We start from the raw sequence: 14,973 nt of genomic DNA on the forward strand, positions 1-14,973 counted from the left end.
ATAGGCAATATATAAAAGCATGGTACCATTTGCAAATGATGACGCCACTGCCAAACCTGGTTAGCATAATGTATGCATGAGCTGTTATGAATATGATCTGGCTAGGCCGTCGGATTGGGTAAAGAGATCAAATTTCCATGGTGAAAGGAATCCAATCTGGATGGAACAGCTGGAGCGTAATTGCTAGGCTCAGCTCCCTACAGCTCATAACAACATAAGTGTAGAAAACGTGTCTCTAATACTGCTATGCAGCAGGCATGGCTGTACACTGAAAATTACTTGGCCTGGTTTTATATAACTACTGTACCAACATGAGCACCTGCGATATAGCATCTAGATCTAGTATTGATTCTCTCTATTCTACACTTATCTCTACCATACAGTAGATACAACATTTGATTAATATGACATTAGCACATAAAATTGTTATATTAATATATGTTATATAGCATCATGCTAACACTTTTTTTGTTCAATATATTTTTGATACACTGGTACTTAAGTACAATCAATTTTAACAATAACATTTTATTATTTTGTAGTATAGCTTTTACAGTAATGAATCCTTTTTTTTTAAATACAGTAGGTATATCAATGTTTATATTTAACCTTGATTAACTTAAAAATACACACTCAGAATTGTGTACAAATAAAGTACTGTCGAAGTACAATCATAAACAAGTTATAAGGCGAAACAAAACTCCCGCAAAAAAAATGTTTGTTATTGATACAGGTATACTATATATACAGTGTATTTAAGACAGCCTGTCTTACAGTTAGTATTATAGTACTAAGTAGGGGTTGTAAGCACGGAAAAGGTTCATAAAATTATGATTATGAAGATGAAGCAGTATCTAGCTTCATTTTACCGAAAAAAATTTCTTCAAAATGGGTGGTAAAACTGAGAATAACAATCAATATCTAAATGTCATAAAAACTTACACATGTGTTGTTGAAAATCACATTAAATATAAGACATAGTTTGACAATCGTTTCAATGACAGGATAAGTTATTACATTGGTTGTTTAATGTGAACCCCAGGAGAAGTACAGCAATAATATTATATACTTCCTCCCATGGGATGGACATAAAATTGTGTTGTCCACCTCAGGTTAGAAATTAATGCATGGCAGCTGAGTTTAAGATGGTGCATTTGTACTACAACCATTGATAAGGCAGAGTTTGAAGGAGGTGTTTGAATGCAGGGTTGGAGGAAGAGTTTGGAGGAGAAAGAGTTTTGTTGAATATTTGTAAGGAGAGTTTAGGAGAGAGAGTTTAGGAGAGGAAGTTTGGAGGAAGAGTTTGGGAGGAAGAGTTTGGAAAAAAGAGTTTGGGGAAAAAAGTTTGGGGAAAAGAGATTGAGGAAAATAGTTTGGGAGGAAGAGCTTGGGAAGAACAGCTTGGCAGGAAGAGTTTGGGAGGAAGAGTTTGGGGAAAAGAGTTTGGGGAAAAGAGTTTGGAGGAAGAGTTTGGGCGAAGAGTTTGGGGAAAAGAGTTTGGGGAAAAGAGTTTGGAGGAAGAGTTTGGAGGAAGAGTTTGGAGGAAGAGTTTGGGCGAAGAGTTTGGACGAAGAGTTTAGGAGAAGAGTTTGGCGGAAGAGTTTAGGAGAGGAAGTTTGGAGGAAGAGTTTAGGAGAGGAAGTTTGGAGGAAGAGATTGGAGGAAGAGTTTGGAGGAAGAGTTTGGAGGAAGAGTTTGGCGGAAGAGTTTGGAGGAAGAGTGTGGGAGGAAGAGTTTGAGATAAGAGTTTGGGAGAAAGAGTTTGGGAGGAAGAGTTTGGGAGGAAGTGTGGGAGGAAGAGTTTGGACGAAGAGGTTCGAGGAAGAGCTTGGGAGAAGAGTTTGGAGGAAGAGTTTGGGCACCGAGTTTGAACGAAGAGTTTGGGAGAAGAGTTTTCACACAGAGTTTAGACACAGAGAAGACTTTGGCCGAAGAGTTTGGACACAGAGTTTTTAAAGCAACTAAAAATGAAAACATTTTTAATGTTATAAGTCACTATTTTCTTCCTTAAGTGAGCATTGCATCTTGGTTTCCATGGTAATTAAGCTTGAAAATAGTAATGAGGCAAAATAAGAAGTCTTTGAAGAGGGACATTAAATACTACTGTAGATGAGATGAATATATCCTACGATGATAAACACATGATGACGACAAGTTTTAACCAACTGTACTTATATCATCAGTTATTACAAGTGTGTCATTTCCAAGTTTATATGATATCAACATATTATTTTACAAAGCAAAGGTCTTTGTGAACTAGCATTGTAAACTAGGTCCACATCTATATTATAATGAAATATTATGTTAATAACAGTAAAGGGCATTATTGTAAGTTATCATGCAAATTATTCTACATAAAAATTTAGAATACTGCTATGTCAAATCGCCTTTTTTTCTATTGTAATAAAAATAGGTTTGTATTAATCGTTAATGTACGACACACTGAAGAAGGTGAATTGAAAAAGAAATTATTCATTGACAGAATAATACAATTTATCTTCTAAAACAAAATCCTATGGCTGTACTTTACATTTGTTATAGTACATTAGACGGCAATCACAAAGAATGAACTTAGTATCATAACAACCAACATGCTTGAATGCTACAAAAAGTACTAAGTACTACTACACTTAAATTAAACATTAATCAAAACTCTTACAAATCAAGAATTTTAAGACTTTTAGAAAAAGACTAAGTCCAATATTGTTTTACAATCTTTACGCACATACAGTATTCCACACACTTCATGAATATTCATTAGGATATTTGTATTATTCATTTTATTATACTCAATGAACAAATCACAAATATTGAATATTCAATGAGGTAGTTTTGCATACCATATCATATTCAACAGCCAGCAATCATAATTCAGTGATGTCAGATTGATTTGTTTAGCAGAGCCTACAAGAGTTCAACCTACTATTTGTTGCACAAGTTCACCATTCTGTCTGGGGAGCTAAAAGCATGGTAATAAAATAGTTGATGTTCTTTTTATGTCTATTTGTATGCAAGCATGTTTCGTTATTCTTTTTATAATGAAGATAAAAATCATGAACTTTATTTTACAGTATTAAACAAAAACACAGCTCAACAAACACAATAAATATAAAACAATGAGGTGGATACCAGTCATAAAAAAAACACCATCAAGGCTCTCAAGAAATTAGATTTTTGTGAAAAATAAATTACTTAACAATTTTTGCATTTATATAAGAAGTGAGTTATAACTAATGCTCTGTGAAAAATGTTAGACTGACAGTGAAGTGCTTAAAAGGCTTAGCAGTAAAACTTGAAGGTGCATACTTAAGCACACATTTATCTTCAGAAAAAAGATCTCTTGCTGAACATTGGGATAGAGTGGTAGCTATCAACAATAACAAGTATACTGTAGTTATCGGTGTATTTACCAGTATTATTACCCAATGATGATATAATATGCTACACTAGGCTGGGCAGCTTTAGGGTGGGTTTGTAAGCAAATTGCACACAACGGACACATACTGGATATAGAATAAGCGGACAGCCTTGGGCTTGGTTTCTAAGCCAATTGCACACAAGACGACAACGTATCTGGAGTAGGCTGGGCAGCCTTGGGGTGGGTTCTACAAGCCAATTGTAGTTCAGGACAGGAGTTCAATAGCCTACTGAGGAGGCTATTCACCCATACCAATCCAAATCTAATGGAATAAGCCAGGATTTTAATCTTTTGAACATGTTCGCAAGCTTAGCAACAGTATCATGTACAAATTATTTTAATAGGATATGTAAAAAATCTAATGTTAACTGTAAATAAACATTAAAGCCTTTATTGCTACATGTAATTAGCAGTAAATCAATTTCCCTGTGTTGATTTTTATTGAGGTTTCTTGCACATTTGTACAAGAAAGTTTTCAACTTTCTATAATTAATTAATTTCAGTAGTCTTGATAAAACAATTTCTGTAGTATTGTAATTTATTATTACTTACCCTGTACGTGTTTCATAAAACAGTCATTGTAAACGTTTCTGAGTGTGCGCAGAAAAGAATTTTAATTATTTATGTAGCTGTTTGGGGCGTCGTGAAATCAAAAGGCTACACGGTCGGGGGAAAACCTACATAATAAAAAAATACTGAAAAAATATTTGCAATATTGTATGCAATACCGCAATTTACTGGTTAACCCTTTTCCTTTAAATTTAATAATATAATCATGTATGTCAAATCATTCTAAAATAAGAATTGTATAGAGAATTTTTCAAACATTAGTTGTTCCTCTTTACTCCATTTCTAGAACATTTATTAGTATTAATAATGCAAATAACAACAAAATATATAATTCTTAAATATTAACGGTAACCATTATTTGGGATTTTGCACATAAAATGAAGAAAACATCCTGTACGAATACATACAGTAGTAATAGTAGTTAGTAGCAATTATACTGGCAGACATCAAGTATCTATAACAGTCTTAGCTGATAACAAACAAACAAGCTTTACATCCTTCAATGATATAATTAGCACACGTCTGGCCATCAATGTGGGTCAGGAATGTAGGTTGACCATCCAGGTTAATGATAGAATGAGAACAACCAAATGAACTTTATTCAACCATTGCATTGTTACTAGAGAAATTCCCAGAATCCACTTGTCAAATAATAATATAATATGTGTATAGTAAACTGACCTGAAAATTATAATATATTTATACTGTTGTATAATAATTAATGTACAGTATATTTTTTTTAATAAAAAATAATAATCATTTATAATTTTATATTATAAACCAACAAAATTGAACATACTTATTTTTTCAGGTGATATATCTTTAAATCGTGCTGTCTACTAGACTTGCCCCAACTCTAGATTTATTGTCTTTTTTATGTTAGTCCACGTTTCAATTTTTGTCTAAAAATACAATAGTATACGTATGAAACGCCATATGTGCCAAAATATTTATCTTATACTAATATTAAGTCAAAACTCTGTCTGGAACCCAGACTACCATCTACCACTATGAAACAGGTGTGTACTGTACTGTAATACTAGCTATACTATACTCTAACAGACAAGGAAGTTGTATAATATATATATCATTATTCTACAGTATAATTACATACAGTATAAGGAAGTCTATGGGTAGTTCTGTTTACATTCTAATACCATTAGAAACCTTTCAAAAATGTGCAAGTGATACTAGTGTATAATATAATGATAACATTTTTAAAAGACACCCAATTCAAATTTAATATTGTAATAATAAATTGAGCTTAAAAAATAAAATGTTGGTACTTATATAGTTATAATTCTGTGTATGCCTTTTGCTTTGCAGTTAGCCAATAATATAGGATTTTTTTTTTTACAATTTTAACAATAAAAAAAAAATATACATTCTGCAATGCCAACTCAATTTCCTTATTCCAGGTGAAACAAAAATCTGAAAGATATTGTAAGGAAATGAACAAAAGAAGTTTCTTTATTTTGCTTGCTTACCAGCCAATGGCAAGGTTACGTTAAATACCAACATATTTAATAACACCTTTCAAATCATTTTAGTCATCTTTTATATTCAAAATTTCCATTCTTGAATTTCAAAGCTAGCAAAATGCCTTTATAAATTAAACTTGCCGTTGTAGATGTCTAGGCTAACCAATTACAAATTTCATTCCTTTCTTTGATGCTGCCTACAGCTACTACTGTAGCAAAATACATTGCTGTTACTCTTGATATTACTGTGCACTTAAATTATACAAAAACATGTGTTTATTTTATTCAAATGAAAAGAAACTGTACAATGTTATTTAAAATCATAAACCTGCAACATTTGGGATTTGATTTGAATGTGTATACACTGTACAGTAAATCTACCTTTGTTGATCTTTTAACATTTATTTTAACATTTTAAATGAGATGACCGAGGGCCCCATCCTGAGTATATTCACAATTTAGGCTAAATGCAGGCATATAAAAGTATTACATAATTATGCCATTGTTGATTGATAATCTCATCTTTAATTGTTGCCAATTATACAGTTTACTATTAACATCTTTTTGAATATCTAAATTTCTATACTGTATGACCAGTGTTTAAGTAAATTTATACTTTTTTTATGAATGTCAATTAAATTACTTTTAAGGGTTGATAACATTTATTTAAAGTTTTATTATATAATAAAACCAAGTAACAACTTACTGTACTTGCTATAATAATGACGTATGAACATCAGATTTAGTGGACTTTGAAGTGCAATACTAACATCTATTTTAAGGTCTTTAATGTTCTAAAACCAGAATTTATATAAAACAAATTCAGCAATTAATTTGATCTAGCTTTTGTGAATGTCAATTTAATGCACTTTTTTTCTGTTTTACGTAGAATGAATGCAATTGTGACCACAAATAAGCATTACCTCGCCACGAGGAAAACATAAAAACAAGAGCTTGCCAATACCGCAGCAATAGCTAATTACCAGAATAAGGTTTTATTCATACCTATGGTGAAGTTACAGGCTGTTACAATAAATCTTAGTTTCACTTGCATACAATTCATATCATTACCCTTTTTTTATACATACTTTACCGTATACTTTCGATAGAGTATTCATGAGATATACACTCTGTACTGTAGTATGTATTCATGATCATAATGCTTTTAAAATTTAAATACAGTAGATTACTCGCATTGTTACGCAATAAAAAAAATAGTTTAAATATGGAAACGATAACATTTTTTATAAGTTTAACACACATTAAATTAAACATAATTTTTAAAAGCATGTTCCTTCATATAATCAGTAGTGTAACGCACAGGGCAAAGGCCCTTGGTTTAGCACTCCTATGGGGCTCTCCAATGCTGGATAGTTGCATTGGACTGCTCATGCTCTGGGGCCCCTTGAGCTCTGGGGCCCCTGGGTTTAGCCAGTGAGCGCTCATAGCCGTTAAATACAACATATAATTTCATTTATTTGTTATGTCTGGGATTTCTAAAGAGCAAATGAAGTTCCACGGCGTACAAGCCAGAAGTCCCAGCTTATAAATCACAACATAAGAATTTATTAAAATCCATTAAAAAACTATACACGATGTTGAGAATAAAAAGACTTTAGAGAACAGAACATTTTGATGGCAGAGAATAATATTTTAAAATCACTCATATTCACTGTGGATTATGTTTTGCTCATAACATGAACAGATGCCGGTAGCATTGTACAGTATTTATGTTTGTTCGTAGTTCGAGAGCATTCATGAATTAATCAGTCATAATATTCATTTTTATAATCCGTTCTCAAATAGTTATAAGGAAAAGTCTCATCCAGCTTAAATTTGTTCTTTCAGCTTAAATTTGTTCTACCAATTTAAATGTTACACAACAAAAGTTGTTTAATCTGCTGGAGTAAAATAATTAGGCACAAACCAGAAGTAAATCAATTCTACACTGGATTGCTTCAGTCTCATTTTTATGATGGCAGGACGTCTAAACTGAATAATAAAATCTGTCAACTATTTGAAAACAGTGTGTCCTGTGTACACACTAAACTTTCAAACTGTTTTTCAATTTTATTTCTTAATAATCTGTTACAATCTTTATGTACTCATTACACCCTTAACATAACAAAAACTGTAAATTTTCAGGGGTTAAGATTAAGACAAAATATAGCTAGCTGCAGTATATTTAGTATAACACCATGTTTCAATGTACTGTAATCTCACTGCCCATGTTATGCTGGATTTAGAGAAAGATATTACTGTTCATATTATTATTCTACCTGTTCATAATATCTTATGTACTATACAGCAGCAGAATCTCACTCCCTACAAAAGGAATCTTGTACTGTTGGAATTTAACATTATAAATGTCTTATTTCTTGCCAATAAAAGACAATATTACACTAGAATTTAATTCGTCACTTTGACGAATTATAGGTGATCATTTTTATCATTTTACTGAAATTAATTTTTTTTTAAACATACACGTACGTTAACATACGATCGGAAAAAGTTGATGTATGCCATCCTATTATATGCTTATAGTGCTGAGTTGTGCCTATATGCCATATACAATATGTACAGTATATACTGTATATCTATATACAGTGTAGCATAGGTGAAATTACGGGACACACATGTTCTAATTTTTTGGCATGATGACGTTATCAAACTAAACTTTAAGATGACAATTTCGAAAGATAATTAATTGAGCCAAAAAATATAAGATTTTGAAAAAAATTTGGCACGTAGAAGCGCTGTGCGCGCTCTTTGAATTGTGTATAACTTTGACAAAAAATATGAAAAAACTACTTTTTCACTTCAACTGGCCATATGTTAACGTCACAACATCCGATAGGCTTAATTTTTATATGAATTAATATCTACATTTCATCAGCTTTCATAATAAATTATAATCATCAAGGTAACCTTCAATTCTGAAGAGCTGTAAGATATTCAAATTTACTGCGAAGGTGAAATTACACGGCCTACGTTATTCAAGTTTTTACGCGTGATGACGTCATTAAAATAAAAATAGTGTCAACTCATGATAAAGATAATTAATTAAGCAAGCACATACTGAAATTTGTGCGAAATTCGAGCACACATAACCAAGATGCGCTCTGTTGAATGTAATAATCTACACAAAAAGATAACAAATCCTAATTTTTAAATTCAAGTGGCCATTTGATGACGTCAAAACATTTTGTACGTAAAATGTGTACATGAATTCATATCTACAACTCAATGGCTTCCAGAATAAGTTAAAAAAATCGGGGGTCATCTTGCATTCTGAAGAATTATTTTCATTTTAAAAAAGACCTATTTTTCACCATTTTCAGAACTTTTGTAAAATTAATGTGCGCATTTTGTCATTTTTAACGTGCTCGTATAGCGTTATTTTAAGTCGGAACTGACTCAAATTTGGTGAATGTACTAAGGATGGTGAGTAGAATGAGATTTGTAAAAAAAAATCATATTTTTTTTGCTTTTTAAGTATCGCGCGCGCAAAAACGCATTTTTGCGCAGTAATTTTTTGAAACATGCAAATGGCCTAATTCATGCTCTAAATTGATCAAAACTTAATTTTGAGCGTTTTAAATTTTTAACGCGCGATTTCACGCGCATGACCCTACGTGCGCGTGCGTTTTTATTTGCTAATATTTTTACCCTTGATCTGAAGTTTACGTGTAGTGAATTTCATTAATATGTGATAATGAATTATGGAGATATGATTGATAATGTGATTTCGCAAAATGGCGTTTAAATGTCGTCACGGATGAGTGATGACGCTGGAAAGCTTATTAGGATTAAGTTATATTATTTGAAAGATATTCTGAAATTTTGGTAATCATTGACATTAAACTTTTTGAGATAATTGTTACACAAAATAGTGTACAGAAACAATAAAAAGAAAAAAAATAATAAAGATTTTATACAATAACAATAGGTGATCATTTAGAATTCTAAAAATTCTAAATGATCACCTAATTACTAATTTCGTTTCTTTCTTCATTTATTATAATGAGTATATCATTATGAAATGTTATTTCAGAATGTTATTTCAATAATAGTCATAACATTCACTGTTATCATAAAGCTTTTCAACTAAATGTGCAATGTTATAACATTAAGCACTATAAAAACAATTGATAAAACAGCATTGTTCAAATCCTCTAAACAGTATTGTAGTTTAGTATTACATTGTCGTCGTACATCATCATTATTCTTTAATAGGTGAATTCAATATCATTGATTCTGGGCGTTTTCAGCATTTTTTAAAGAGTGGTCAACCATGGTTGTTGGGCTATGGTCTGTTGGCTATCGACAGTTTATGCACTATGCTCAGTGGGGCTAAGGTCTGTTGTTCGCCATTTTTGTTGGGCTAAGGATGTCTGTAGATTATTATGTTATAATGCATTTCAAATGGTAGTTTTTAATAAATCATGGTTTGGACAAATTTGTTAAAAATTGTATTTAAATTTAATGTATCAGTATTTTAATCAGGAAAGGGCCAAGTTGAAATGCCAAGAATTCATAAGACAAAGGCTAGTGGGGGTCTTGTGTTTATCACTAGACATCTCCTCTATTTTGTATAAAGTTATATAATTTGGACGCAACTCATAAAAAGACTTAATAAAACTAGAAGGCTAAATAAATAAGAAGGGGGCTAAAAGAGGTTGCTTTCGAGGAGAAATAGTCAAATAAATGTGTATTAATAAATTTAACAATAGTCAGAATCTATCTCCTTCAATTATAATTGTCATTGCAGACATTAGTAAAGATAATAAGCATAATACATAAAGTGCATTGACCGGCAAGGTCATTACAATTTGGCAGGAATAATGCAATTAGAAGTTAATAATTAATTACATTTTATGCAAGGTATTGAAAGGACGTCATTATTTTGAGCGAAAAATCACATATTTAATTTGCATTTGTTTAATTGTTAGGCAGTCCACCATACACATTCTTTAATCAAATCACATATCAATAATTAAAATATCTGACATAGTGAAGTATTTGTTGATGGAAGACATCCGATAGAGATTAACATTTTTTACACGTGACAAACGAAATTTAAAATATGAAACATTGCATGATCTTTATATCCATTAAAATAAATAAAAGTTATTGAATGAGAGCTTTTTCAATTTGTTTTGAGTGTTTATAAAATGTGGCAGCTAAATATGATATACACTCCATTACTGAATGGAATACACGATGTATTAATGCAAAAATACCATTAAAATATATATTATTTGTCAAGCAGAGAATCATATCGTTTTAGACTTAATTTAACATGGTTGTGGAATGCTGAACAATGATTGGCTAGTGGAGCAGACTGAACGGCATGTTAAAGTCTGACGACAGCAGGGAAAGCGTGTTGTTGATTAGATTCGTCTTTTGTAAGAGGAATGGAGTCGGCCGGTCCAAAAGAATAAAATTTATCAAATTGTATAGCCAAAAACACAATGCAATCTATGCTTTTTGAATCAAAAACCCTGCAATGTAAAAACATCCCCCAGACGCTATGTTAAACCAGTATAAAAATAACTATTACCACTATTATGTACATAAAATATAAATGGCTTACCTGATGCTCTGTCTCCACAAACTGCACATATGCTTTTATGCATGCTTTGTCCCGGCATATGCCCCATGGGAGAGGTAGCTCCCCCAGATAATTGGCTAGAAGGCATATGACTGCCTGGAATCTGTAGATGGGGTATGCCTGGCATTGATGAATGTGGTGGAGCGTATATTACAGGATTTGAAATTATCGGTTTAATATCTTCATGCGATGATGAGCTCATGCTTGATAGATTTGGTGACTGCATGTGACCGAGCGGTCCAGACATCTGCGGCGAGCCAAGACCTCCGTGTGAATGCGCTGATAGAGGCGACGACCCCATGGTAGTCGTAGGAGACTGTACCGAACTCATCGCTGATATTGGACTTATTGAATCTAAAGAGAAAAATAAAATAAACTTAGCATAAAAATAGTGTGAATAGTGTACACAAAAAAATCATTGACTGTAAAAAGAAAAACTAAGCACATGTACTGTAGAAACAATTATGACTTATAGTTTGTAGAACATTGTATCCAACCCCATTGCTAGGTTTGGGTACAGGAAAAACTACAAACTTACCATGTGGAAAACATGGGCGGTACACTGTAGTAACATCTAAATATTTTATTTTGTTGCTTTGAAATTCTCAGAAGTGTAAACCACTACCGATTAAAACAATATTCACAGTAGATATATAAACTACATTACAGAATATAAAGAAGTGGATTACAATTTATATTACAGTACAGTTCATAAAATGAGGTTCCCCAATAAAAATGGTAACAGTCATAGCGCAGCGGCAAAGTTGTAAAAATTGCCACATGTATTTATTAACTAGCCTGCTGAACTTATGGAATACTCACGCATGTCCTAAATACTTGAAATATCAACAGTAAAAAAACAAGACGATAGTACATTCACTTGATTGTAAAATCCATTGTCTAATAAAGCGCAAATAGTAAGACAACCTCTGTGTGAGATCGATGCTGAAATGATCACCGTTGTACGGTATTCACGGTTCTAAATGCCACAATATACAGTTAAAATGTATGCTGATTTGCATAAGTTGCCTCTAGCATCGTAACCTTGACAGTGCTTTTCATTGATTGGACTGCTGCACTGAGAGGCAGCTTGCAATACTGAGCACTGCCTCAATATACTATTAGGATACACTACAGGAAAAGCACAATGCCATAGCAAAATCAATTATAGTAGCTAGTACTATAGTAGCAATGATATATTGCAAAATACTTCACTCAATTCTCAACCTATGTATAATATACTATTACTATAGATTTCTGTAATATTTCTTTTTATGTCTTGCTGTACTTTTCATTAAATAGCAAAACATGCCATAGATTATTTTCATTCTGTTTAATTAATTGATATTTATAATCATAATATCTACAGTTACAGTACTGTAGTAGTGTTAATCACTACTACTATTTTATATAAGTAATCAGCATGCACAATGGTCAAATTTATTTTAACATGTATTATTAATATTATTACTTGTCTACTGTATGCAAGAAAGACATTACTTATTATTTATATAAGAGAAATTATTTATTTTTCATTTTTCATTAAGAAAATGTTACATTTATTTCATACAATACATGGATTACAAGACTTACTAGAAATTGAGAGTTAATTTTTCAGTCTTTTAATAGAGTTATATATAAACATAGTAATAAATTTATTTGGGAATCCACATAGCTTAATGTTTTGTCTTATTTGTTTTGTCTTGTTGTAAATAGCTAACAGACAATTCCAAAATTGATTTTCATGAAAATCGATCATTTGTTGAGTTATCTTCAATATGGGTTGAAATATTAAATAACACGCCCTGTCGCTCTCTGCATTTGGGAAGTATTTCACTCATTCTTTGAGTGCTCAATTTTTTATTATAAATATTGATTTTTAATTTTGTTAAAATCTGATAAGATATTCTTGATTGCTCACAATACTTAATACAACCTATTACTAGTCTCGTCAAAAAGAGATCAAGTTAATCATTTAATTTTAGCTGTCAAAATAGAGGGCGTGTTATTCTAGCGTCCTCTGACCCTGGACCTGCCCCTACAATCAACCAAATAAATGCAATAATGTTGGAGAGGATGTTGGCTGACCACAAAACAATTACTGAAGAATAAAGTCAATCAGAATAATAATACTTTTATACCTACTTAGCCTAGAAACAGGAAAAGTTATTTTAGAAAAGGTTATAATTATAACAGATTAACTATAAATAATAAAGAATTTAGTTGTTGTATAATAAGTAAGCATCAACTTAGATTGTGTAATCTCCTTGGTATTAAGTTTCCCCCAATGTGATGATGTACTAAGCTAATTTGCGTAGACACAAGTTATTCTGGTTCAGAATGATTCAGTTTCCTATCTCTGTGTCAATGTCATCATAGACATCATCCTAAACAAGATGAATCCTACAAAACGGTACATTAATAATAGTTAGTTATTAAAAATATGCACACTGTAAATAAGAATTAATTTTTCTCTTTGCTGTATTTCAAGGCTCTTCTCGACAAACGTAGATTTGATGGTAGAACAAAATCTTCTTGGATAAGGACCTAAAATTGGAGGTTCAGAGAACACATCTAACTTGTGTACACTAAAGAACACAGTACGTTATTCGGATGAGTTGATCAACACACTACATGAATCTCAACCCCTGTCGTTGTGGACAGGCCAATTAGCGCCACTAAACTTGCAGGTTGCTCGAAATGAAGAGACCCTTAAACATAGTCTAAATTACTTTATATCTCTACACTTTTATTTACTTGTATATTACGCATATAAAACAGCAGCACGTACTATATAGGGGTGTTCAATGATTAGAAGTATCCACTGAACGGGAATGTTTCTCGAATAGGGATTTCTCAAAATAGGGGTGTCCCCTGAATAGGAGTATCCACTGAACAGAAATGTTTCTTGAATAGGGATTTTCCAAAATAGGGATGTCCCCTGAATAGAAGTCCCTAAAAGGTGGGGTCTTACTGTAATTATGTTGTTAAGTGGGTAGTTTTGATTGGCTAATTCCTGCTTTATCATGCTTATCCTAAACACAATATAAAAGCTGAAGAGAGAGACACAATAAATCAGAAGCTAAGCCTTGACCTCAAACACAGAAATATAAATGTCACAGATTTCATTTTGTTAAGGCCATTACAGAAAGTTAATTATACAGTACAACCTATTTTCAAGGTTTTAGTTTCATTGCAAAACAAAAAAGACTACAATTGAAATGATTACATACAAGTTACAAAATAAATTTTAAAGAATATTTAATTTTAAAATATATTTGTAACTTGTAACAAGTATCATTTAAAATTGATATTATCGTGTATTCAGAAAGATAAATTAAATCTTTTCTCTAGAGTTTTTCTTGTCGCACAGTCGACGATTGATATGTTTTTCCGATAATCCACTAGGTCGCTATTTACCATACCGAAAGAGCCAACAATATAAACATTGGTTCAAAGTCGACTCGCTTCTAGTTCTGGTGGTGGAACAAGTCTACTGTACTCGAATAAGGAACCTATAAACAGTAGGTCTAGTGTACACAGTTTACCCTGTGAAATTTAAAGAACCTAGTTCATCATTTGAGACAAATAGGGGTTACCACAATGAACTGGTTCACAAAATAGCCCCTGCGTCAGGGGATTACCACCTAGTGATAAATTTGCTATTGGTAATCCTTGGCCATGTGCCTAGAGGCATTTAAAACAAAAAATCAATACAGTACTGTAGATATATGCAACAGTACCACTAAGAATTACAGCCCTTCTTGGACATGTTGAGTGTCCATCAGGTTCACGTCAAGGACGTCAAGGTCCATTCATACCTTCACATCGCGATTTGGACGCTCTGATGTTGTATGCTGTTCATTGTATTACTTATCTAAAATTAATTA

General features: G+C 32.1%; 1 protein-coding gene across 4 annotated transcripts in view; it reads right to left on the reverse strand.

Annotated features, from left to right (window-relative positions):
• The window catches only part of LOC144838689 (retinoic acid receptor RXR-alpha-B-like), a 99,496-nt gene that overhangs the window by 69,374 nt on the left and 15,149 nt on the right, over nt 1-14,973 (reverse strand). For 3 of the 4 annotated variants that reach the window (XR_013611692.1, XM_078694134.1, XM_078694132.1), the window contains exon 2: nt 11,066-11,437. Coding sequence is in view for 3 of the 4 variants with exons in the window: in XM_078694134.1 (XP_078550260.1) it covers nt 11,066-11,437 (372 nt within the window). In the remaining variant the exon portion in view is untranslated. Of the gene's footprint in view, nt 1-11,065; nt 11,438-11,905; nt 12,212-14,973 lie in introns of those variants that run through there. The other variant, XM_078694133.1, reaches the window with a different exon arrangement.

Source organism: Antedon bifida, chromosome 3 (assembly GCF_963402885.1).
Source record: "Antedon bifida chromosome 3, ecAntBifi1.1, whole genome shotgun sequence".
Classification (NCBI taxonomy): domain Eukaryota; kingdom Metazoa; phylum Echinodermata; class Crinoidea; order Comatulida; family Antedonidae; genus Antedon; species Antedon bifida.